Source organism: Artibeus jamaicensis, unplaced genomic scaffold (assembly GCF_021234435.1).
Source record: "Artibeus jamaicensis isolate MK-2021 breed Jamaican fruit bat unplaced genomic scaffold, CSHL_Jam_final contig_1715, whole genome shotgun sequence".
In the NCBI taxonomy this organism is placed as follows: domain Eukaryota; kingdom Metazoa; phylum Chordata; class Mammalia; order Chiroptera; family Phyllostomidae; genus Artibeus; species Artibeus jamaicensis.
This window is the reverse complement of record NW_026521335.1, coordinates 2,602,298-2,626,753: the sequence shown is the minus strand read 5'-3', so window position 1 is coordinate 2,626,753 and position 24,456 is coordinate 2,602,298. Positions and strand designations below refer to the sequence as shown.

Here is a 24,456-nt window from a genome sequence, read left to right as displayed (position 1 = left end):
TACATACAGGGTGGGGAGGTGTCCTAAAGTGCAGCCCAAAGGAACACGCAGTAGGAGGGAATCTTTTTTAGGTCCTATGTTTTATGCTGGAGGTCTGTTTGTTTTAATATAAAATGGTTTTAAATGACACCATCGGGTAAAGTGGGTACTCTAGAAAAATGCTCCCTGTGTGTGCAATAACTTGAGTAAACTCTGTCACTGCCTGTCACCCCAAAACACCTAGTGACAGTGTGAGAAGCACAGGCTTAATGGACCCTGGAGATGAGATATTTTGCATCCACCTCATTCTTACGTTCCTGCCTCTACCACTCTAGTCCAGACCTCAACTTCTTGTACATAGTTATTATAATATGCACTTAAAATCTTTAAAAAATCACGTTATGATGTAATTATTAAAACAATACATGTTTACTGAAAATAGAAACATTTTTAAATTTTATTTATATTTTTAAAGATTCTATTTATTTATCTTTAGAAGGGAAGGGAAGGAGAGAGGGAGAGAAATATTAATATATGGTTGCCTTTTGTGCATCCCCTGCAGGGAACTGGCCTGCAACCCAGTCATGTGCCCTGACTGGGAATTGAGCCTTGATCCTCTGGTTCGCGGGCCCGTGCTCAATCCACTGAGCTACACCAGCCAGGGCTCTAGAAAAGTTCCTAAGATATTTAAAAAATAATAAATTATTTTTTAAAGTTTTATTTATTTTTAAATATTTTTACATGGATTCAAAATTTAAAGATATAAAAAGACATATACATTTTTTTCTTCCTACTTCCTGTTCCCCTAGCGATCCTGTTTCTTCTGGGAAGCATCTAGTTTTATCAGCTTCTTGTGTATTTAAATAATTATTTATGTATTTTCCCCCCAAATATCATCTCCCCCAAATGGTAATTTAATAAACATAGTTACAGACACACACATAATTCTGTACTGTATTTTTCTTTTAAACATTGTATCTTGGACATTAGTACAAGTCAGCACGTTGAAATCTTCCTGTTTTCATAACTGCCCAGTGAACAGTAGACTTTTTTTAAATCCTCACTTGAGGATATGTTTACTAATTTTAAAAGAGAGAGGAAGAGAGAGAGAAAAGAGGATGTGAGAGAGAATCTTTGATTGGTTGCCTCCCACACACGCCCCGGCTGGGGATGGAACTGACAACCTAGGTATGTGCCCTGACCCAGAATGGAATCTGCAAACTTTTCCCTGCTTGGGGAGGACGCTCCAAACTGACTGACCCACCTGATCAGGGCTAGACTCTTCTTTGATAGCGTCTCCTATGTCTGTTATTTTATGTCAGATTAATTGCGCTGAAATATCAGTCCTGTGCTCAAACACCTCGCTCACACCTGTCTGGGTTCCCGCCCTGCCATTAGCTATGATGAAGTCCACACCCATCCCCCAGCCCAGCTTGGCCTGGCTTCTCACTGCTGCTCCACTAGCTCTGCTCCTTCTTGCCTTTTCCATGTTTTCTATGAATTCCTCTCTACTCTTCCCACACTGCTCTGCTCCTAATGGATCTTCCTTTCTGTCCTTCTCTGTCCAAATCTTCCTCCACGAAAACCCCAGCCTCCAGAGCTGACACCAGCATTTACCACACACTCCCCATGCCATTTCTTTACCTTACACTGTCATGTAGTGTCACTTTGCTATACAAAGCTCTTGTTCTACCAGACTAAACTTTGCACAGACCAGTGACTACATTTTCTGTGTCATTTGCTACTTCTTGTGGTACTTTAAATCTCTCAGAGATCAAAGAAAATTTCAATATTTGTATAATTGTTAGAATGCCAAGAAACCTGGCTCAGTGCGCTGACTCATCCAGAATGGGGTACGACAGAGACCGAAGGTGAATCATCTCCCTCCTTCCCCCAGAAAACCAGGCCGGAGGCTAAGTGCTGTTAGTGCCCATCAGAGCCCTGATGCAAACACCTAGGAGAGGTGGGAGGAGCAGGCTGAGCCTTTGCAGGAAGCACTTGCAGTCAGGGGCTGCTCATTGATTAGTTGTTTGGCGTAACGTGACAAATGGGACTTCTACATTGAGCAGCACAAGTTCTGTGTCCAGAGAGCTAACTGAGATTCTTTTTTCCCCTTTGGTCAATTTTATTGACCAGACGATGCAACAATATTAAAGACAACTTTAATAACATGGCCATTTTTGCTTTTACATAGCCCATTCCGGATTTTGCCAATTTTTGTGCATTTAAAAAAATACATAGGGTAGCTACGGTTTGGGAGAACGTGCCATTTTGCAATTAAGTGGTAGCCTTGGTAGGAAATGAGAAGAATTCGTGATCCGTGGAGGCATCTTTCTCCCCTAGACCTACAGCCCTGTCATCGGGATTCTCTTCCTCTCTGGTTGTCATGACTTGCCAGAGGTCGATGTTTCGTCTTTCTCCTATGTTCTCAGTGCTTCTTAGGAAGATAAATATGAATCCCCACCCTCTTTACCTTACGTAAGCCAGAATGTGATTGGAATGTGAGCGGTGGAGGAAAGTGAGTAGAACATTCCTAAGAACATATTTACTGTCAATTAACTTATTTTAGACAAGATGGTTATCCATGTCTCCCCCCAAAGCAGAAATAACCAAAACCTTAGATTTGCAGAATATTTTATCTGGTGACCTCACCCACCATACTTCACATATTGCTTACTATTTCCCAGTTATTGTTCACTATCACCTCCTGCCTTTCCTCTCTCACCTAAATGCACTTGTTCATGTGAATATGGTCCACTCTGGCTTGCTGAATACACATGGCCTCTAGGTGGTCTGTGTCCTGGAATTCCTTGGTGGTGTCATTACCATGTCTGGTGAAGCCCCACTGGCTTGGTTACACCTTAGATGGTTTAGATTCAAATTCTGCCTCCACTACTTACTAGCCCTGCACTTTGGTCAAATCACGTGTAAAGTGGGTCCAGTAATAGCACTTACCTCTTAGGTCGTTGAGAGGAGCACATGAGTTAATACTTGTAAAGCACTAGAACAGAACCTGGAATACTTAAGAACTTAATGAATATTAGTTATTATCTGAATTTCTTCTAATCTTCAAAGACTAGACCTCCTTACCTCTTACCTAAAATCTTGTCTGACTAGTCTTGCCCATCCCACAATGATCTCTTATTCTTTTGTAAGTATAACACATTTGATACTTAATTTACTCAAATAGCACCTTGAGGCGGCTGTAGAATAGAAGGAAAGAAACAGTACTGGAGTTCAAATCTTAACATTGTTACATACTGTGGTAGTTTGAGGCAGTTACTTTTAAGGCTTAGTTTTGTCATTTGTAAAATGCATATTATAATAGCTTCACAGGGTTATCATGAAGGCTAAATAAGCTAATGCTTAAGAAGTATTTCATACAGTTCTTGACTCATGCTACCCTCAATAAATATGCACACTTAAAAAAATATATATAATTATATTTTATTGATTATGCTATTACAGTTGTCCTGAGTTTTCCCCCTTTGCCCCCTCCACCCAGCAACCCCCCACTCCCTCAGGCCATCTCTCCACCATTGTTCATGTCCATGGGCCATGCATATAAGGTCTTTGGCTCCTCCATTTCTGATACTGTACAACTCTGTGGCTGTTCTGAAACTACCTATTTGTACTTCTTAATCCCCTCACCTCTTCACCCACCCTCCTTCTCACCCCTCCCATCTGGCAACCTTCCAGTAATTAACTTCTTTTCTCTTCCTTTTAAGACTCTCTCTTTGTCTTTAACCTTTTAATAATGATGTGTCATGGATGGAGTGGGCCTCTTTGCATCCATCATAATTGGGACTCTCTGTGCTTCCTGAACTTGCATGTCTATTTCCTTCACCAAATTAGGGAAGTTTTCTTTCATTGTTTTTCAAATAGATTTCCAGTTTCTTGGTCTTCCCCTTCACCTTTTGGCACCCCTATGAGATAAACATTGGACCTCTTAAAGTTGTCCCAGAGGGTGTTTATACTATCCTCATTTTTGTAATTCTTTTTTTTTCTTGTTGTTCTGCATGGTTGTTTTTTGCTTCCTTTTGTTCCAAATCATTGATTTGATTCTTGGCTTCATCCATTCTACTGTTGTTTCCCTGTAAATTGTTCTTTATACAAATCAGTTTATCTTTGTTTCTGACTGGGTCTTTTTCATGCTGCTGAGGTCCTCACTAAGTTCCTTGAGCACCCTTAGAAACAGTGTTTTGAACTCTGCATCTGATAGCTTGCTCATCTCCATTTTGTTTAGCTCTTTTTCTGGAGTTTTGATCTGTTTTTTTTTTCATTTGGGCCATGTTTCTTTGTCTCCTTGTTTTGGCAGCCTCCCTGTGTTTGTTTCTATGTATTAGGTAAAGGTGCTTTGACTTTGTGTCTTGGTAGTGTGTCCTACTGTAGTAGGTGTCCTGTAGGGTCCAGTGGCACAGCCTCCCCTATCACCTAAGCTGGGTACTAGAGGTGCACCCTTTGTGTGGGCTGAGTATACCCTCCTCTCATAGTTGAGCTCTGGTTGCTGTTGGAAGATCAAGGGGAGAGATTTACCCAGGCCAGTCAGCTGTGACCACTGACCACCAACCTCCACCCTCCATGGAGGATCAGCTGTGCAGGGGCAGGGTGCTGGTGCTCCAACATGGTCTGTAGCTGTCCCCTGGGTGTGCTGGGCCTGGGGTTTCCTGGGTGGTGCAGGCCAAGGTCAGCCCCCACCTGTTATTCTTGGAGCATCCTGTCTGAGCTATAAAGCAATCTGAGATGGCTGCTACTTGTGCTGGGCTTGGAGATTTTCATATGAAGCCAAGCTGTGACTCTGATCTGGTTGTCACTAGGGCTCACTGAAGTCAGCTGTTGCTTGTTCGATAGGATTTAGGAGTCAAGATGAGCCATTCTTATGGCAAAGCAGCTTTGGTGAGTCCATAAGTTGGGAGGGGTAGTAGCTCTGTGGATCTCCAGGGTGGGTCACACAGTGTTAGCCAGGTTGATGGAGTCTCAGATACAGTACCAGCCTTCTGGCTCTGGTGGGCAGAGAACTCAGCAAAGAGTCAATGGCCTCTCCTCACCCCTGTGCCAAACACTTCAGTCTCTCCCTGTGTACCACTGGTGCCCTTCAAGCTGCCACCCTAATGCTGAAGCTCAGAGTGAGTGAGTCTGCATAGGTGAGTGTGTGTGTGTGTTTCCCCAGAGGACCTGCTTAGGGCTCCAGCAGACTCCTTCACTGCCTCAATCCCTTTTGGTTTTCAAAGCTAGAGTTTGTGGGGATTTATCTTCCTGGCACTGTAATAGTGGGCTGGGGGCCTGGTATGGTTCTGGGACTCCTTGTTCCTATGATATCCCTTCTGAATTTTTATCCATGTTGGTGAGGGGCCAGGCTGTTCCATGTTCGTGCCCCTCCTAGCAGTCTGGATGGATGTGATTTCTTCAATTCTGTAGTTGTCAGACTTCCATTCAACTTGATTTCCGATGTTCCTGAGTGATGGTTGTTGTATATTTTAGATGTAATTTTGATGTGGTTGTTGGAAGAGGTGAGCCATGGCTGCCTATGTCGCCATCCTAGCTGGAAGCCCAGTGTGCACACTCTTTTAAAAAAATATTATTTGAGTTCTGTCTCCCAAATTGTAAAAGTAGAATCATTGTAAAAAATTTAGGTAGCATAGCAGTGTGTAATGAAGAAAATTAGAATAAACATAAACATCTTTCAGAGACAACAATGTTTCCAAACTCCTCCTTTGGAAACTAAAATACAATTGGGTGTATTTCCTTTAGTTTTTTTTTTCTGTCTGTGCATTTGCAGATACACATATTTTTTAAATTTTTGCAATCTGCTTTACTTTACAGAGACATTTCTCATCTTATTTAACATTCTTCAAAGTCATGGTTTTCATAAGTTATATAATGTCCCGTGTACATCTATTTTTAACCATGACTCTGTTGCTGGACATTGAAGTTGTACTCAGGTTTTAGCTATTCTAAAGAATGCTGTATCAATCCTGAGGAAAAAACAAAGCTGGAGGTATCACACTTACTGACCTCAAACTCTACTACAAAGCTACAGTCATCAAAACAGTATGGTATCGGCAGAAAAACTAACAGACCAATGGAACAGAATTGAGAGCCCAGGAATAAACCCACGCAAAAATAGGACCCTAATTTTTACAAGGGGACCAAAAACATACAATGAAAAATGGAAAGTCCCTTCAAGAAATGGTGTTGAAAAAATGGAAAAGCTGCATGCAAAAGAATAAAACTGGGCTGCTGTTTGACAGCACACACAAAAATGTACTCAAAATGGACTAAAGATTTGAATATAAGAGCTGAAACGAAAGCACATAAAAGGAAACATAGGCACTAAACTTATGGACCTTGGTCTCAGGGGGATCTTTGATGCCAAAGGCAAGGGAAGTAAAAGCAAAACTAAATACATGGGACTGTATCAACTTAAAAGTTCCACACAGCAAAAGACTCTATCAACAAAAGAAAAAAGCAATCAATCAAATGAAAGATGATATTTACTAATGATACCTCTCATAAGGGACTAATATCAAAAATATATACAGAACTCATACAATTCAAAAACAATGTCCCCCTCAAACAATCCAATTAAAAATGGGCATAGGACCTGAATAGAAACTTTTCCAGGGAAGAATACAGATGGCCAACAAATATACGAAAAGATGCTCAACATCCCTAGTTATAAGGGAAATGCAAATCAAAACCACAATGAGATACTATGCTAGCATTTCATATTTGTTAAAATGGCTATTATTAGTAAGAAGAAAACGAGTGTTTGAGAGGGTGTGGAGAACAGGAGACCCTGGTATAATGCTGATAGGAATGTAGATTGATGCTGCCACTGTGGAAAACAGCATGAAGGTTCCTCAAAAAACTAAGAAAAGAGCTCCCATATGACCCAGAAATTCCTCTTCTGGGTATCTACCCAGAAGATTTGAAAACACTTATCCGTAAAGATATGTGTCCCCCCATGTTCACTGCAGCATTATTTACAATAGCCAAGACAGAAACAGCCTAAGCTTCCTCTGACAAATGACTGGATAAAGAAGACATGGCATTACATATGCACACACAATGAAACACTATTCGGCCACTAAAAAGATAAAATATTGTCATTGCAACTTGAGAATATTATGCTAAGTGAAAAAAAATCAGATAGAAGAGGACAAGAGCTGTATGATTTCAGTCATATGTGGGATATAAAACAAAAAGTAAGAAATGAACAAACAAAGAGCCTTCCCCCCAAACCAAACTTGTAGATAGAAATGACAGAACGTGGTCACCGGAAGGGAAGGGGTGGGGGAAAGGAAGAGGGTGAAGGGGGCCAAACATGTGGTGGTGGACGGAGACTAGACTTCAGATGGTGAGCACACAGGGTGCACAGATGTTGTATCACAAAGTTGTACATGTGACATTTGTATAATGTTATTAACCAATGTTGCCTCGATAAGTTTAATTTTGAAAAGATGAATTTAAAAAATGCTGCATCAAATATCTGTGTACAGTACTCCCTCATCCCCGGTTTTGCTTTCTGAATGTTCAGTTACCCAGGTCAGCTGAGGTCTGAAGATATTAAATGGAAGAATCTGGAAATGAATAATTCGTGAGTTTAAAAATCAGTGCCGCTCTGAAGAGTGTGGTGGAACACGGAAGCGTCCCATTCAGTCCCGCCCCAGGCGAGCAGGCCTCCCCTGTCCCGTGCGTGCGCGGTCTGAGAGCTCCGCCTTCCAGCCACTCGGGCCTGGTCTTGGCAGTGCTTTTGTTTATTTTACTTCATAATGGCCCCAAACCCATTCTCACAACTTTCATTACAGTATGTTATTATCATTGTTCTATTTCATTACTAGTTATACTTGTTAATCTCTGTGCCTGATAAATTAAACTTTATTACAGGTGGTAATGTATAGGGAAAAACACTGGGTGTATAGGGTTTAGTACTGTTCATGGTTTTAGCGTTCACTGGGGGTCTTGGAGCACATCCCCTGAGGGTAAGGGGGGATCTACTCTATATGAATCTTTGTAACTATCTTTGGTTACTTCGTTAAGATGGATTCCTGGGAATGGAAATATTAGGCTAAAGAAGACACATAAGGATCCTGGTATATATCGACAAGGTTGGCTCCCCCAGAGGTTATAAATTATATTTCTATTAGCACCGATCAAGAATGTCCATTACCTCTCACCATTGCCAATGTTCCGATGTGTTAGTTAACTTTTTGTCTGCTCTCTCTGTTATCTTTCAAACAGATTACCATCTCCTTAAGCAGGTACTGTGGGTATCTGAATGTTTATATCCACCACAGAGTTTGGCTTGGTGTCATTCACATAATAGCCCTCATAAATATTTGCCAAACGAATGAATTTCTATTTACCACTATCCCTTTGGGGTTAAGAACTGGAGAAAGTACTCTAATAATCACTCTCAAATTGGTCGAGAGAGGAGTATATACTTGCTCATGTTCAAGGGATTTGGATAAGGGAATGGGTCCAAGAGAGGAAAATGAGGCCTCTTTTAGGGTCATCTCTGTCTACGGCATGTTTGGAACTGACTTTCTGCACTACCATCCAGTTTCCCTTCATAACTGGGTGTGGAGAGGGGTGGGATCTGTTTTCACAACTCAGCCATGTAGCAGAATGAGCGGAATTTTCCAGATGGATTCTCTTGATGGCCATTGGCATAGATACAGCTTTGCCTTCTGGGAGCCGTTGGCTGCAGCCCCTGAAGCCAGGACGGCTGTCTCCGCAGGCCAGGCTGTGGGGTCTCTGTGCTTCTGTTGGCCTGGAGAGCCATGAAGGATTTCAAACCATAAATGCCATCTTTATTTTGTTTGTAGTCGCTGTATACTAAATGCTTTCAGCAGGGGCTAGAGTGAGGAAAGTGTTATTCCCCCCACCCCCTCCCAGCCTTAGCACATACACATCCATACACATGCCTCGAATGATGTGATCAGATGATTCCCTGGCACTGGGCACCTTTCTAAATGCCAGAATCTGGGGTCATCTTCTGAAAATAATATGTTGCTTCAGCATTTTTTCGTATCTGCACACCCACTGTGAAGATGAATTGACGTTTCCCCTCCCCTACTTCCAGAGCCCTCTCTCTGGCATAGTTCTTCTTGTTTTCAGTAAAGAGGCTTGAAATGTGAAAGCTTGTTATGTATTTGGGAATATCTGAGCCAATAATATCTGTGTTACGATTTCACCTGCCCATTTGAGTTGAACACCACTTTATTTTTTAATTAGTTTTAGACAGAGGGGAGGGGAGGAAGAGAGGGAGAGAAACATCAGTGTGTGGCTGCCTCTCACGCGCCCCCTACTGGGAACCTGGCCCACAACCCAGTCATGTGCCCTACGCTGGGAATCGAACTGGTGACCTTTTGGTTCACAGTCCACTGACCTGTGGGGGCGACTTTTTCGAGATTCCCTCCCCGCCCCCTCCCCTGGTGCCACGGACACATGTGAATGAATAAATATGGCTGAGACATGCTGAGATCTGTTTGGGGACGAGGAGTGGGCTGTGGCCAGTTTCTCAGGGGAGACAAAGGCCAGCAGCAGCCAGTTTCTCCGAGGAGAAAAAGGCCCCGAGTGCCCTCTTCTGTAGCCTTTTATTGGGTTCTAATACACAGGAATACAGGGTGGCAAGGACCAAACAGTAGATAACACTTCAGAGATATCTGAGGGCTTCAGAGTCTGAGTCAGTGTCCGTCAGGAAGGGAGCTGCAGAAACTTTGGGAGACATACTCATTTCTTCTTGGACCCTTATCATATGAAAGTAAGTATTCTTAGCAGAGCAGATTTCACGGGTTTATCAGCAAGTCTTTGTGATGCCAGATTTTCCCCCCAGGACACACTCTAGCAAGGCAAGGAGCTGCACCTCTCCCCAACAGGTATTCAGGCTTAAGGGGATTAGAGCCAGGAAGCGCTTCTCCCGGAGAACATGGGGACTTGGGCTTTGACAAAGCTGGGGGGCGAGAGTCCATTGCTCTTTGTTGCAGCCCCCCCCAGTCCTTCCATGAAGGCCTCCCAGGTGATCGAGTCTGGCTTAGGTTGCCCCCCTCTGTGAGGGGTCTTACCCATTATTGACTTCCGACCAAACTCTGGGGGCAGGGAGAGGAACTGAGGCAGCGTTTGCTACCAGAGACAGGCTTTGTTTCCTGCCGCTGGCATTCCAAAGGTCGTCTCTAGCCCTTAGCCACAAGGGGTGGAGATACAATTCCTAAAATCAGGCAGAGCCGTCTACAACGCTGAGCCACACCAGCTGGGGTTGAACACCACTTTTATCATGCCCAGTGAACACAGTTGTCCCAGAGGCAGGTGGCGTAAACTGAAGGTGGGAATCTGGGCCGATCCACATGGTCATGGACAGAGGTGGTTTGCCTTACTGTGATGGGCCAATTTGCTGCCCTATTGCCCATAGGAATAGGTTATCTTTTGTCAAACGTTATCTTTGATAGTCTCTTATCCTTGGAGACCATAGTTTCTCTAACCCACAGGTTGGACAACTTCCTTGGAATTAGGAATCATCACTGTGGCAGATATGGTGAGTCAGCATGCCACCTACTAGCGTGCAGAGGTTGAGAAATGTAAAACACTATTTTGCAGACTCCCTTGCAGTTAGGGTTTTGATGTAGCTGGGTTCTGCCAATTAGATGCACTTTCTTGTGACTTGGATGTGGGAGCCAAATGTCGTGTGGAAAGAGGCAGGGAAATGGGCATCTGTACTTGCCACTATGCCATGGGCTATATGATTCTGGAGCTACCAGCTGTAGCAATGGTTTCCCAGTTCAGCAGGCAGCTTCCTGAGCCTGCAGCTCCTTTGACAGCCCAGTCCTCCAGCATGGATTTGAGAGTGAATCCCTCTTCCCTTTAGTATCTTGTAATGAATAATACCTCTCCTTTATAGACTTGCTAATAGAATCCCACAGGCTGCAGTCATGAGTTGCTTTACCTTGTGTATTTGATGGTTGAGACAAATTGTTTGGTTGGGATTTGACCTTTGACCTTAATTTTATTGGATTTATTTTCCCCAAAGCTAGTTTTGGATTATCCTGTTCCAGCTTGTACATTTTTCCTTGTGATAGTAAATGACCCTATGTTTGACTTTCCCCAGAATTATGTTGATGTGTCCAAACATAAAAATGTTTCCATCTTCAATGACCTATTTAATTTAAACAATTTCATGTGCCAATTCATACATCCTCTCTCTATAAAGAGTATTGTAGATATCAGTCCTAGCACTTCAACCAAAAGCACTAGCCCAGGATGTAAGTCATGCTTGTCTGTTTCCTGATATCTCAATGTTATTGTGATGTTGCTATTGCAGTATCACACTGGACTCATTTTAGTTGCCTTATGGACTTGTTTTTACCCTAGAGTTTGCTGAAACTTTCTTCTGAAAAATAGACTCAGACAACTCAGGCATTTAAAGCGCTGGTTGGGAAAGCACTGATTTAACTGGGCAAGACTATGCTCAGTAACTATAAAATTAGAATATATTCCCCAGTGCCTTCTCTTCATCCTTGGAGTACTGGACCTTTGACTAGACATAACTGTAAGGGCAGATCACTTAGAGAAGTCAGACTCCAAGCCTGGGTGAAAAGTGCTCTCCAATTTTGTTGGTCCTGTGTTGTTTGAAATGAAGCAGGGAACAAGCATTTCTGAAGAAGTAACAAACGTTCTGTCTCAAATTATGAACTAAAAAAAGAAATTTGTTTATTGAGGGCAAGAGGATGCAAGCAATATAAAAATCAAAAGCTCATCTGGCTTAAATTGGCTTTTCTTTCTCTTGTCAAATGGGGGTGGGATTTTATTTGTATACTTTCTAAGGGTCCCAATCTGCTCATGAAATCCTCATACGGGGGAAGCTGTGGGGCAGAGATTCCGTAAGCGACCCACTGGGAGAGCTCTTTATCAGGGAGGAAGCAGCTGCTCAGCTGCCTACTTCTTTCCCTTCTGCTTCATGTGTACTACAAAATAGTCATTGCATGCGATGGTGAGCCCAGCGATTAGCGAGAAGAAGCTCTGGAAGCCCACTCGGCCATCTCGGCACTGGTCCAGGTCTTTCATGATTTTGTCTACGGCCAGAGGGTCTTTTTGATTCTGAAAAAAAGTACAAAGGCAAGAAATGTCAGTAAGTGGTGGCAATGACTAGCTTTGTTGATTTGTACTGGTGACAACCATATATATATATGTTTATATATATATATGTTTATATTTATATAAACTTTTAATTATCTGATTTCTTATTTTAGGTCATAAGTAATCTTTGGAGGTTATCTAAATGAATTTTGTTGCCTTGAGGGAGCATTTTAGTAAATTGATACTTATTTTAAACTAGGAAAGAGGTTTCCATGGCATTTTTTTCACATAATTATAGGGACCTTAGAAATGGCCTACTCTGTGCCGGAGAAGGTACACCCACACCTTCTAATTCTCAATCCACTGCTCTTGCCGATGGAACCAACATGGCCTTCTGACCTGCTCAGTTTCCAGCTCAACTCCTCCTGCAACTTTCAAAATCAAAAGATTCTGCTTAAGAACTACTTAGAACTCCTAGTTTTGTAGTTTAAACTTATATTCTCTTAACAAGCTTTTATTTCTGATAGTCAAATCCTATAAATGTGAAATTCTTAGAAAAAGATTTTACAAGATTATTTAGAGTTAAGTTTCAGATCACTGACCTGTGGGTTTTAAAAGAGGGGCTAATGATAACCTCCCAGAATCGCATGTGGAGAGTGGCTAATATTCTGCCAGCTTTGGAGACGGGACGGAAAACAAGCCTAGCAGGGGTACCCATTCCACTCCCCACTTGCTCTGTAGCTGGTGATTGGAAGACTCTCTGCAACAGTGTTATATATTTTTATTATTTTCAAATTTAATTGTTGTTCAAGTACAGTTTTCTGTCTTTTACTCCCATCCCAGCCCACCCCTCCCAGTGCTCCCCACCTCCCGCCCATTTCCACCCCCCCATAGTTGTTGTCCATGTGTCCTTCATACTAGTTCCTATAAATCCTGCCCCCTTTCCCCTGAAATTCCCTCCCCTCTCCCCTCTGGTCATTGTCCGCCTGTTCTCTATTTGAGTGTCTTTGGTTATATTTTGCTTGCTTGTCTGTTTTGTTGTTTAGCTTCCTGTTAAAGGTGAGATCATATGGTATTTGGCTTTCAATGCCTGGCTTATTTCACTCAGCATAATGCTTTCCAATTCTATCCATGCTTGCAACAACGTTATTTAAACAAACAAACAAACAAACAACAACCAAGGGCCAGCAGAGTGGAGCAGCTGAAGTGTGCTGGGCCCATTAAAAAAAGGGGGGGCTAATGATGTCATGGGTGTGTTAGGTTTGGATAGTGTAGGTATATTGCCCTCATTTCCCTTCATTTCTTGGCATGGGCGGGGCAAGCTAGGGCGGCTTAATTTTATATGAGCCATGTAACAGTGAGTAAGTCACACTTAGTGAGCCTTCATGTATCAACTGTGAATGGAGGAGGTTGGATTAGAGTGCCTCTATTATCGCTTCCATTCTTAATGAACTGGTAAATCCACGTCATCTCGTACTCTCTGCTGGATTCTTTCAAAAGGAATATGTGTGATGGAGCTATAAACTCCCCGTGACTCTCACTGCCTGCCAGGAATGCATGGATCCAAGGTGGAGAGGCAAGATCCTTTTTGCTTTTCCTTTCATCTTGCTTCTACGCTGACTGGCTTGATCACTCCTTTTTGTAGTGACAATAGTGAGAAGTGTCCCATCACACTGAGAGGGAAACGTGGCCTTCTGGAGGTGTGAAAGGGCTCTGGTGAAGTGTTTATGGATTCCATTGATTGTGCGCACGAGAGGGCACTGACACTCAGTGTCTCGGGTGTGCTGGACGCCTACAAACCACACTAAAAAATCCCTTAAGGTAAAGTGGGCGAATTTCCTACACAAGGAATGCAAACATCTACCCCAAGCAAACAACTAAAACTGGCTCTGTGCAGTTACCTCTGCTTTTGGTGGGTTTCAGTTAATTCTGACCTCACCCCCAGCTTCCTGGCTGTGGTCAGAGAGAGTAAAATTTGGATGACAGAGTCAACTTTGGAAACAAAACGCTCTGTTAACTCGGCAAGAGTGGGTGTGTCTGGAATTATGACCCCATGCCGGGAATAAATTACACTGCTGTGCTCAGTACTTTGTGCACCCGCCCCTTATGTTGCTCCCACCACAAAGCCTTTAGGGAGGAGGGGTCTGCATCTCATGTGATATTCACCCTGCCTTCTAACTTATGCAACAACATGACTAGTCAGTATTTAGTGTACTGAGAATGCCTTTGTTCTGTCATGGGCAGGCTTACTTACAATTAACTTATTTTGTCTTTGCATTTTATGGTTGCCTTGAAAAATCATAGAAAGCGAAAGTGCCCTTGGAGGTAATTACATCCAGTCTTCTCATTTTACAGAGAAGGGAATGGAGGCCCCACAATCTAAAGCAACCTGCCCAGTGTTAACTGACTCCAGGTCTGGGGCTATATCAGAGAACTGTACAAAAGCAGTGTAACAGTATATTCTAACTCATTCTGGGATAGCACTGTGGTGACTGCAGCTCTGAGAGACTAGTCAGGCTATTTAGTTCTGTGTATTTAACTGGCATTGACATGTAAATCATACAGTACTACAAAGCCCTGTGTTTACTGAGTCATGAGCCAGGGGCTTGATTAATGTGTTATTGCCCAAGCAGATGACAAGAGGCAGGACCCGGCCTTTTACCTTCATCTTCCTTCACCTTGTAGAGGCTAATGCATAATTCTGCACCTAGCACAGTAACGGTCCTTTCAAGTGACTCCAGTTGAGGCAAGGAAACTAACACTTGCATTTCCATCTGATCTTTTGTCAAGCAATGCCTCACCTTCAATGAAATACAATAACCATCTCCCGAAGGCCTAGTATGTAAAAGGACAACTGGGCCTTGCAGCCTAAATAAGGACCTGGCTGATGTATCTGAGCTGATGGCAGGGTCCTCTTCCAGGCTGCATGATCCCTCAGTTTGGCAAGCATTGAGGTATAAACTCTATCTGTGCTCCTATGTTCTCAAAGCTTTTGCAAACATGAAATTATTTCTGGACTGATGTTCAGCTCTCATTCCACAGGTGTTTTGATACCATTTTTTCAGAACCAATTTTTTTTTAAAAAAAGCCTTTATCTGGAAAGATTTAAGAAAGGAGATGCAAGTGGCTAAAAGTGAGTGTGAACAGAATGTGGCTCATCCAGTGCCAGGCTGACGAACCAGGGGCTGCCAGGCGGTCAGTCTTGTTGCTGCCTCTGGTGAAAGGCCTTTCCCACAACTCAGTCTCAATGGATACAGATGATTCTCCATGGACTCTTTCGAGCACACACCTCGGAATATGGTCATTTGGGTGTTGTCTTATTTTACCTCCCAACTCTAACCTCCTTGAGGGCGGGGCTGTGTCTTCTTTACCTTCTGTTTCCTCTGTAGTATCTTACAAACAGGAGACACTCAATAATGTTTAATAAACGAATGAAAGCACCTTCCTAGTAGCGACCTCCACAAGGAAGGGATGAAAAGAAGGGAAAGGAACCAGGGCCTAGAAGCTCTGAATTTCACATCCGAGTCTTTCTGAGCCTTTCAAGACTTACTTCCAAAAATCCAGGGAACTCCTTTTCCATGAGCACTCTCAGGTCCTCCTTTGTTAGGTAGCCTTTGTCCCCAGCGAATTTGTGAAACGTGAACATCATCGTCTCCATGGCGTGTTCCATTTGAGATGGCATTTTGGTGAGGTCTGTTGAAACATATTAAAGGATATAAAGAAACGGAATTTACATTAACTTTTAAGCTACATGTTTTGCCAGTCTTTTGAAAATAACTGGAAGGAGGGTAATTAGATCATGCATTTGATTCTTTCCAGCTACAAAATTCAATGACTCTAAGAATCCATTCGCCTCTAGTTTTGGGTCTCCTGCTGATGGAAACAGGAACTAGAGGAATCAATGCTCTGAATGAGGAATTTATCTCGTTGTCCACTGATTCCACATAAATCTCCTAGTGAAAAATAAAACCTGTAATCATTTGGAAAAGCAAGATCAGTATCTGTCATTTTAACAGACAAAGCACCTATTGAAAGAACATGCGTCTCGTCATTTCTCTTGGCGCTGGTAAATGGGCCTCTTAGATATGGTGGAATACCAACCACCCACGCCATGAAGCCTGGTGACTACGAAAACTGCCGCCTCCAAGCATAACTGGCTAACCTGGTTCAGTCTAACTCTAGGGTTTAGAAATCTGCTTACAGATAGATTTTTGTTTGCTGGGTATGTATTGTTTACTAAACCTCTGAGTTAGTGATGGCAACAAAGACATTTACTTGCATCTTTGGTAGTAAAATGCAGTTGTCCTACCTGAATGAAAGCTACGCATGACTTGTTATCTAGTTCCTTGAGAAGAAGTGACAGTATATCCCAACCCCTTTGGGAACCTGATGTATTTGGGACTGCACAAGGACAGAAGAGTTCCTGTCAAGTCTGAGGCGTAGTGGGAGAGCAAGAGCTTTCTATAAGGAAGTTTAAAAGAAAGGAAACATGTCACGGCATATTCAGACATAACAATCTGGGGTGTAGGCCTCATCAAAACCCAGGGCTTAGTACTTGATAGCAATTCAGTGGATTTTGGCTTAAATGGAAGGAATGCTTTAGCCAGACTAGAGCAGCTTTGGCTAACATCACCTGAAATCACTCCCGGATAGGAAACATGAACTTGAATGGAGAGTATAATATACCATTCTCTAAAACAACAACCACAAACAAAACACAAGAATGGGTTTTGAGCACAGGTGGAGGGAGAGGCCAGCACCTTCCTCTGCTAGAGAGTACCAACAGGAGCCTGAGATACACTTTCAGTCTGGTTTCTGCTGCTGACAGGTTCGTTTTCAAAACAGATCCCTCAGTGCTATCTTTTACAGAGGAGACGGTGGAGTTGGTAAGTGTGAGGATTGAGCAATTATGCTTAATAGTAAACTCTACCCCTTAATGCCCACAAGAGTACAGGAACCAGCATGCCAAAGAATGTGCTACTCTGGAGAGTGCTGTAAACCCGAACCAGACATGATTCATCTGGAAGGCAGTTCTCCTGGAGAGAGCAGCAAATTAATGTTCAGGGTCCACTGTGAGATGAGTTCCAGGGGATGCAAACACAGCCTTTCCTCTCTCTTCCCAAACTGTCAGGTCTGGCTCACGGCCATCTCCCATATGAGTTCAGACGGCAGTTGGCTTAGACGGAGTCAGCCTTGCCTGCATTGGTTCTGGAAGGCCAGCAACTCGAGAGAATTCAAGTGAGTGTCATCTGTGGGAGAAGGGTGTGGGATCCCACCCCAGTTATTTCCTGAAATAACTCAGGAAAGGAGTCAGTCTCCACAGAGGTTTAAAAATACCTGTGCTCAGGCTCTCAGAACAGCAGAGTACTTTGTGACGGATTTCCAAAGTTCCCAGAAAATGGAACTGGCTGTGGGACGCCTGTTTCACTTTCTTCACAGGGCAGGGCAGAAGGAAACTGCTCTGCAAGGTCAGAGTAAGGACGCCTCAGATAGGAAACCAGACTAACTTCGGAACTTCTAAGAAAAACAGGTTGTAAGTCGAGGAAAAGTTTGGCCACCCAGAACATCATCTTCAAGAGAGTGACTCCAGCCTTCCCTTAGTCAGCGCCCAGGTCACTCCAGTCCCAGCCCCTCCTTGTCCATGTTCATCATGAAGTAACAGAGCTTTGCTCTCTGACCCCACATCCCTGCCCCGCTGGACCTCCCTCCCCCTCCTGCTTTGTTCAGCAAACTGGGTATGAACACAGCAGCCAACTGACTCTGTTTCTCTTATATTTGCAGTAAGAATGCAGAACAGGGGCTAGCCATGAGATGTTAGGTTGGGAAGGTAAAAATAGCTTTGAAAACCAGATAAGATGCCCATTGTCTCCTCAGTAACCCAGGCCCCAGAGGGCACTGACCAGGCCTTCAGTCAGTGAACTCTGCTTTGAAGGAGGAGCCAGCGCACTGGTTTCACAGTAAGATAAGGGGAAAGGAGAAAATGTTATGGTTAATACTGTTCTCTTGGTAGTGGGTGAATCATGTAGTTCTTCTCCAAGAGTGGCAGTTGCCCCACTGAGTCAGTGCCGCCAGCCCTGTCATCTTGGGCGGGGCTGACCATAGCACTGACAGTTGGTTGCTAAAGCAGCAAGCAGTTCAAGGACTTGAACCTGGAGTTTCCGTCCCCCTACCCTGCCTACATGCTCCACACCAGGATGAGGGTGGGACTCTAGCTTCTGGCTTGAGTACACTTTTCACTGGAGGGCCTGCCCCAGACGACCTCCTACTGCACCTGAAACCCTCGATCCATTTACGTGTTTGTTCACCCATCTGTCTCTCTACCTGGGAAGAGCTTTGAATTATTCTGTTCTAGCCAAGAAACAACTAAATGTTTGCTTTCTAAATGACTGAATGAATGATTCAAACAGGCTTCTTGGCAGGTGTGCTGGGCTGCAAACCTGGTAGCTCAAGCTCAGCCGGACAGGGGAGCAGGGAGGGGCCAGAGAGGGGCTGCCTGTGAATGGCACAGTGAGCCCAGAGGAAAGCACATTCCTCAAGTGGAGGGAAAATATGTCTGCTAAACAGGTCTGGTCACCACTGATGTGACTGCTTTCTCCTCTCACTCCGGTGGTTTCTTCCCGCTTTCTTTGTGTGCTTTGGTCCATCCCACTTTCTACCTCAGGCCCTCTCACTCTGAGCTTGATAGGATGTAACCTCACTGTTTACTCACTGTTTAATTAAATCATTATATTTTGATGTCTGTGTATCTCCTGTTTGCCTCAGTAATAGGTCTCAAGAGTGGAGGCTCAGAAGTCCATAGTCTTTCTCTGTCTAGTTTTCTCTACAGAAGAGAATTCTGGACTCCACAGATGCAGCCACAGTGGTTACATGTTTATATGTCCTACCCTTTTCATGTCTTGGTCATGCATCAGCGACACCTCACAGTGCTTGCTTATGGGAGGTCGCCAGGTCGTGGCGTACTGTCTAATAACGTGTCGCAGTATTGTGTCTGTGTCTTTCCCACCAGATCGCAGGCTCCTAGGGCAGGGTTCCCGTAGTTCGGCCGTGTCCTATTAGAGCTGCTTAAGAATCCGGTAAGAATGGAACTGACGATAATGTCCATTTTGATCCTCCTAGGAGCAGCAGGGAAGCAGGAGGCCTCCTTACAGAAGTGCCTGCTCCGGAGCGATTCCAAATGTTTGCTCTGGACCCACGCCCAGATCTAGGCCATAATTTCAAAAAGGGCTCTGCTAAAGGGCAAGAGGTTTGATTTACTTTGCTCCTCCATACCGTAGTTTTTCACAGCCCACCCAGAAAATAATGGCAAGGTGTCAGTAAAAACAAACATCTGTTATTAAAATGTGTTTGAGGTTTCCTTCCTTTTGCTTCAGAGATTTTGAAAAAAAAAAATTTTTTTTTTGAAAATTAAACCCAGAAGGCATTCTTGAACTTCATGTCCAAAGGAAATTAAGAAAAAAAATGACTTGAGGCAATGGATCTGGGTCCAGGCTGTCTCTCCCACGTTTCACCAAACCTAAAAAAAGTGGGCAACAAAGGGAAAGTTCCAAGTGCAATTCCATAGGAAGAAAAAATGCAGAAGACTTCTCTAGCCTGCAGTGTACATCTCCCCTTCCTTGAAGAAGGGTCAGGCGTCAGCCTGAAGTGGCAGACAACAGCCATCATGACAACTGCTATTATGTTCACTGGTGGGGTCGGTGGTAGTTATTTAGGGAAGGGCCAGGAAGTGCTGAATATTGTTACAAATAAGTCAATTTATTCTTTTTGCTTTTAATGTGATACTCCTAAATTGTTGAGTCCCCAGAAATAATCCTAAAACTTCCTTCAGTTCAGCTTTCCCAGCACTCTGAGTGCTGATTTATATATTATAACCCTGAAAGGATTCCACTGTTTTCCCCAACTTTAATAGACTGGACTGTAGCCAGGGGCATACCACATGGGTAGTGGTCTAAAAAGGTCAGTTTTGCAACGGTCAGGGGAAAGCAGAGACACACCCAGTCTATGCTCCGCCCAGGCCCAGGCCCGACTTCACGAGGGCTGCTGCTTGAGAGGCTGGCTGGAAGCCAGACATGGAGGAAGAGGGCCCACCTGATGCGGTGTGCAGGGAACACCGGGCAAGAGCATCCGTCACCTAGAAATCAGGGGCCTTTGTGCCCAGTGGACCCTCATAAAATGTGAGGTACTAAAATAAACTCCAAATGGTATATCAAGTACCGTGATGGAGGTAGCTCTGGGCTGTCGAGGAAGGTATACAGCATTTAGAAGAGATGATTAAACAGAACTTGGGCAGGAATCTGTGGGGGCAGGGCTGATGAAATTTCGAATGAGTTATATGAACTAATTCCTGCCCCAACCCCTGACATTATTTTTTGCAATTTGCTGAAATACATTGGAAGCAAAGATCACTAACAGGGTGTTTCCAGAACCTGGCCTCACCTGAAGCACAGGATATACAAATCCACTGCTGCAGGTTCAAAGTCAAGCTGCAGGGGCTTGAGGGGCAGGTATCTGCAGCAACTGCAAACCTCTTAATAGGAAAAGCTACCTTTCCAGCAAAGCTGAGGCAACCTGCCAGCAGGCCTAAGGCAGATAAGCCAGCAGTAGTCTCAAGATGGCCTTGCCAGTCTAATTGCTGTCTTCACCCACAGTTCAGTCAAGAAACCTTCTCCGATGGATCTGCCTTTTGACCCAGCAATTTCACTGGTAGGATTATAGCCTAAGAACTCTGAAATACCAATCCAAAAAAACCTGTGCACCCCAATGTTCACAGCTGCACAATTTACAATAGCCAAGTGTTAGAAGCAACCTAGGTGCCCGTCAGTAAATGAATGGATCAAAAAACTATGGTATGTTTACACAATGGAATTCTGTGCAGCAGAAAGAAAGAAGGAGCTCCTACCCTTTGCAACGGCATGGATGGAACTAGAAAGCATCATGCCGAGTGAAATAAGCCAGGCGGTGAAAGCCAAATACCATATGATCTCACCTTTGACAGGAAGCTAAACAACAAAACAAGCAAGCAAGCAAAATATGACCAAAGACACTGAAATACAGACCAGGCGGACAGTGACCAGAGGGGAGGGGGAGGGAATTTCAGGGGAAAAGGGGAAGGGTTTACAGAAACAAGTATAAAGGACACATGGACAACAACTAAGGGAGGTAGAAATGGGAGGGAGGTGGGGAGCACTGGGAGAGTGAGCTGGGATGGGAGTAAAAGACAGAAAACTGTACTTGAACAACAATTAAAATAAATAAATTTAAAAAAAAAAAGAAACCTTCTCCCTTTAAGATTGCCGGCCAGTCCTAGGGTGACTCACTTCCTCTTGGAAAATGCCTTCTAAGATGGCACCGTTCCCCTTCCCCTTCAGGGAGTGATCAGTCTAAACCACCTGCAGAGAATAGCCAGAACCATCAGGGCCACACCCACATGGTCTCACAGCTGAGTCACAGCCCTCCACTAGAAGAATCCCAGTCCCCTTTCTGCTAACCACACCCTGCAGAATGCTCCCAGCTCCCCACAGAGGGAAGGGCTGTGGGTGGGCTTATGTGTTCCAGAGTCTTGGCCAAAGCTGTGCAGGGCCTGGCCACTAGCCCTCTGCATCCATGGCAGCCACCCCCAGCCACCACAGCAGAGGCCTGGTTTCAGATAGGTGGAGCCCAGCTGAGGCAGGAGAGTGCAGTATTCAGGGCTGGAGGAAGTGCCATTCCTTTGGCCAAGTTCTAGTGTGGCGAGGTACCCAGCACATCTCTGTCTCACTGCACTGGGCCAGACTTATCTGGGTTAGAAGGTCCTTCATCAAGCCTGCTCTCCCCCTATTTCTTTTCAGTTTTACTTGCTTAATTATCGTAGCAAGAGGGGAACCCTTTCAGTAGAGAAATCACTTAATATAACAGTCCCCCCCCTCCCCCCTGCAAAACTGCTTTATAAAGAAATCAAATAGACCTGCTTCCCTCAATAGTAAGAACCTTCTGGTCTAGCAGACAAACAACAGGAAACCCAACCTGAAGCATCTGGGCCAGGAACTGAGGAGTGAGGAAGGGTATCAGCCAGCTGCCAACACGCCCAGCCCTCCCTGGCCGGCTTCAGCCCCGACCCCTGACCGAGCCTGCTCTGGCCATCCAGCTGGAAGGAGGCTACGAACAGCTGCACGGAGGTCAGCATGCAGCTGGAGCCCACAAAGAAACGTGCCATCAGGGCAGGGGGCCAGAAGCGGGGGTTCGCATAATAAGGGAGACTAGTCGAAAAGTAGGCAAGTGTCAGTAAAGAAACTTTAAGGGAGGAGATATCAGACCCCGGGGCACCAACCCCTAAGTCCTGTAATAAAGGACAAGGGCCCCCTCCTCGGGTCTGCGAGGAAGGGGGAGGGGTCGCGCCAGGACGCTGCTTGCCCGCTGGGTGTGGCCAGAGCACGGATACCCCAAGCCCCGGTGCTGGGACGCCCCGCAAACTGGATGGTGGGCGGGAGGAGCCGATAAGGGGCTTTCCCCGGTTCTGGGCCCGGGGCAGGGGGAAGCTGAGAACGGTTCGGGGGAACTCACCTTGGCCCGAGGCGCGGCAGGATCGCTAGGCAGGCTGGGACGAGCGGCCAGTGAGCGGAGCGCAGCTTGCTGGGCGCCTTAGTAGGTGGGGGTGGGGGGGGAGGCAGGAGGAGCCTGGGAGGGTGTCGCGCCTCGGCTCACCCCACCCCTTCTCCTCCCGCCTCTTCCTGCTCTCCCCACCCCACCCCACCCCACCCCGGGCGCGCGCTCACACCCTACTCGCCCCGGGGGTGCAGAGGGACTTCACTCCTGGTCTCCACGCGCTCCCAGTGACCTGATTATCGTAAACTTCTTATCCTAAACGAACGCTCGTAAACATTGAAGGAGATACCCACCCTTGGCCATGCCTTTCCTCTCGGGTTTGGTTTTAGAGAGTGAGTTAGTGAGGAAATCAAAGAATCCAGCGGTTCTATGGGTGGGGCACGTTGGCCCCAAACCAGAAGTGAGCGGCTCTAGGGTAACTTACAGGTCTAGGAATTATTTTCTAGATGACACTGCAGGGAGGGGCACGTGGGGTACTAACGACTAGGCCCTAGAAGTCCTTCCCTAGCGTCTTAGCTCCTGCATCCCAGGTCCGTGGGCCTTTCGCAGAGAAGTCGAGTTTAGCCGCCACCCCCCCCCCCCCCACGCCGTTGCTATGTGGTAGGGAGGGTGCTGTGGGGTTCGTCAGTTCCACAGGATTTTGTTAAATGGGATTTACTCCTCTTGGTGTGTGTGGCTCCACTGGGTCGATAGTTCAGCTACAGTTGTAGTCGACACTGTTAAAACCTACCTTTCAAAGCTTCCTTTTCGTCCTGCAATTGGCCTGTTGGGTCCTCAATGCCCTTTAGGAGAAATTTCTTCCAGAAATTTAAAGGAAAAACGTAAGTGTTTCCTAGCGGATAAGTATCACTCCATTTATTTTAATTGTGGTTTAGGGTTAAATGCAAACTACTAGCAGCTGTTTGTGGAAAAGGGCCCAGTCTGAAGGCCTGGGTTTTCCTTTGTTCCCGAGGGAGGTCCTGGGAGGCGTGAGTGATCCTAAAAGAATGAACAGACTCAGGGAATCCTTGAGTGCTGCTATGTGACTAACCTTGGCTCCTGCCAGGAAAGCCCCACTTGGATTACAGCTCTCACTCCTGCTGGGCTCCTGCAGCCTTGCAGCTGACTGTTCTGGGAAGCTTCAAAATCTTCCGTATGTTTCCAAGTTCCTTCCAGGCCCTGCCTACAATCATGAGTGGAGAAAGTCCTGGATTTCTTGAGTTCCAGGGAAGATACACCTGGATTTAGAATAAGAACACCCATGCTCCTTATTGGATTTCTTCATCTGATTCACAGACCTTCAGAATGCTTAGTGTGTGTGCTGGGCCTTGGGGATTCAGAGATGAAAGAGTCAGTCTCTCCCTTAGAGAGCTTCCAGTCTTGCTGGTGAAACCAGAAAAGTTGGTGTTTGTGCTGCCTGTCACTACCAAAACCATTAGGTGGAGACAGGGGCTGAATTCTTATGGGCACTTTATTCAGATGCTGGTGATCTGAGAAGATGGTGGGTTATGTACCCTAAAAACCATTTTAACATCTCATCTTAGGAAAAGTAGGTAAGGGGGTTGGAATTCAGGGGAAAATGTTAATCAGTTAAAAGTTGCAGTCCTGCAATTTTCCTAGCAGCCCGTCATCTGCTGACCAGCGGTTCATTTTGTGGCCCAGTCAGCTGGATGTTCTCTCCCTGGAGCACAGTGGCTCAGGCACCATCCCGATCGCTTGCTTGCAGTCCTCCTGGGACACAAAGGTTGACTTGTTTGCGGGCCTCCTGGAGTCAGGATGGGTCCAGTCATACATTCCAGTTCCTGGAACAGCAGCTTCTTATATGCATTAATCAATAAGCCTATT

General features: G+C 45.0%; 2 protein-coding genes and 1 non-coding gene across 3 annotated transcripts; 1 reads left to right on the top strand and 2 right to left on the bottom strand.

The window, feature by feature from the left end:
• Positions 1–11,663: 11,663 nt before the first annotated feature.
• Positions 11,664–22,700, bottom strand: S100A10 (S100 calcium binding protein A10). Its single transcript, XM_037143687.2, has 3 exons — positions 22,591–22,700; positions 15,605–15,747; positions 11,664–12,075 (listed from the first exon to the last, which is right to left on the bottom strand). Exons 2-3 carry the CDS (start codon positions 15,734–15,736, stop codon positions 11,914–11,916), a joined length of 294 nt encoding a protein of 97 aa, XP_036999582.1. The 5' UTR covers positions 15,737–15,747; positions 22,591–22,700; the 3' UTR covers positions 11,664–11,913.
• Positions 12,686–12,825, top strand: LOC119048134 (small nucleolar RNA SNORA7). Its single transcript, XR_005082269.2, has one exon. It is a non-coding gene; the product is annotated as a small nucleolar RNA SNORA7 (small nucleolar RNA).
• On the bottom strand, positions 21,333–24,405 carry LOC128628134 (uncharacterized). The gene is made up of 3 exons (XM_053670065.1): positions 24,316–24,405; positions 22,054–22,615; positions 21,333–21,440 (listed from the first exon to the last, which is right to left on the bottom strand). The coding sequence occupies exons 1-3, from the start codon at positions 24,403–24,405 to the stop codon at positions 21,427–21,429; spliced, it is 666 nt and encodes a 221-aa protein (XP_053526040.1). The 3' UTR covers positions 21,333–21,426.
• Between the last annotated feature and the right edge of the window lie 51 nt (positions 24,406–24,456).

Coding starts and splice junctions, on each gene's coding strand:
- S100A10 (XM_037143687.2), bottom strand. CDS start 15,736: ATGCCATCTCAAATGGAACACGCCATGGAGACGATGATGTTCACGTTT. Junction 12,076..15,604: donor AGTTCCCTGGATTTTTGGAA/GTAAGTCTTGAA, acceptor ACTTTTTTTCAG/AATCAAAAAGACCCTCTGGC.
- LOC128628134 (XM_053670065.1), bottom strand. CDS start 24,405: ATGTATGACTGGACCCATCCTGACTCCAGGAGGCCCGCAAACAAGTCA. Junction 22,616..24,315: donor GCAAGCAAGCGATCGGGATG/GTGCCTGAGCCA, acceptor CAGCCTGCCTAG/CGATCCTGCCGCGCCTCGGG.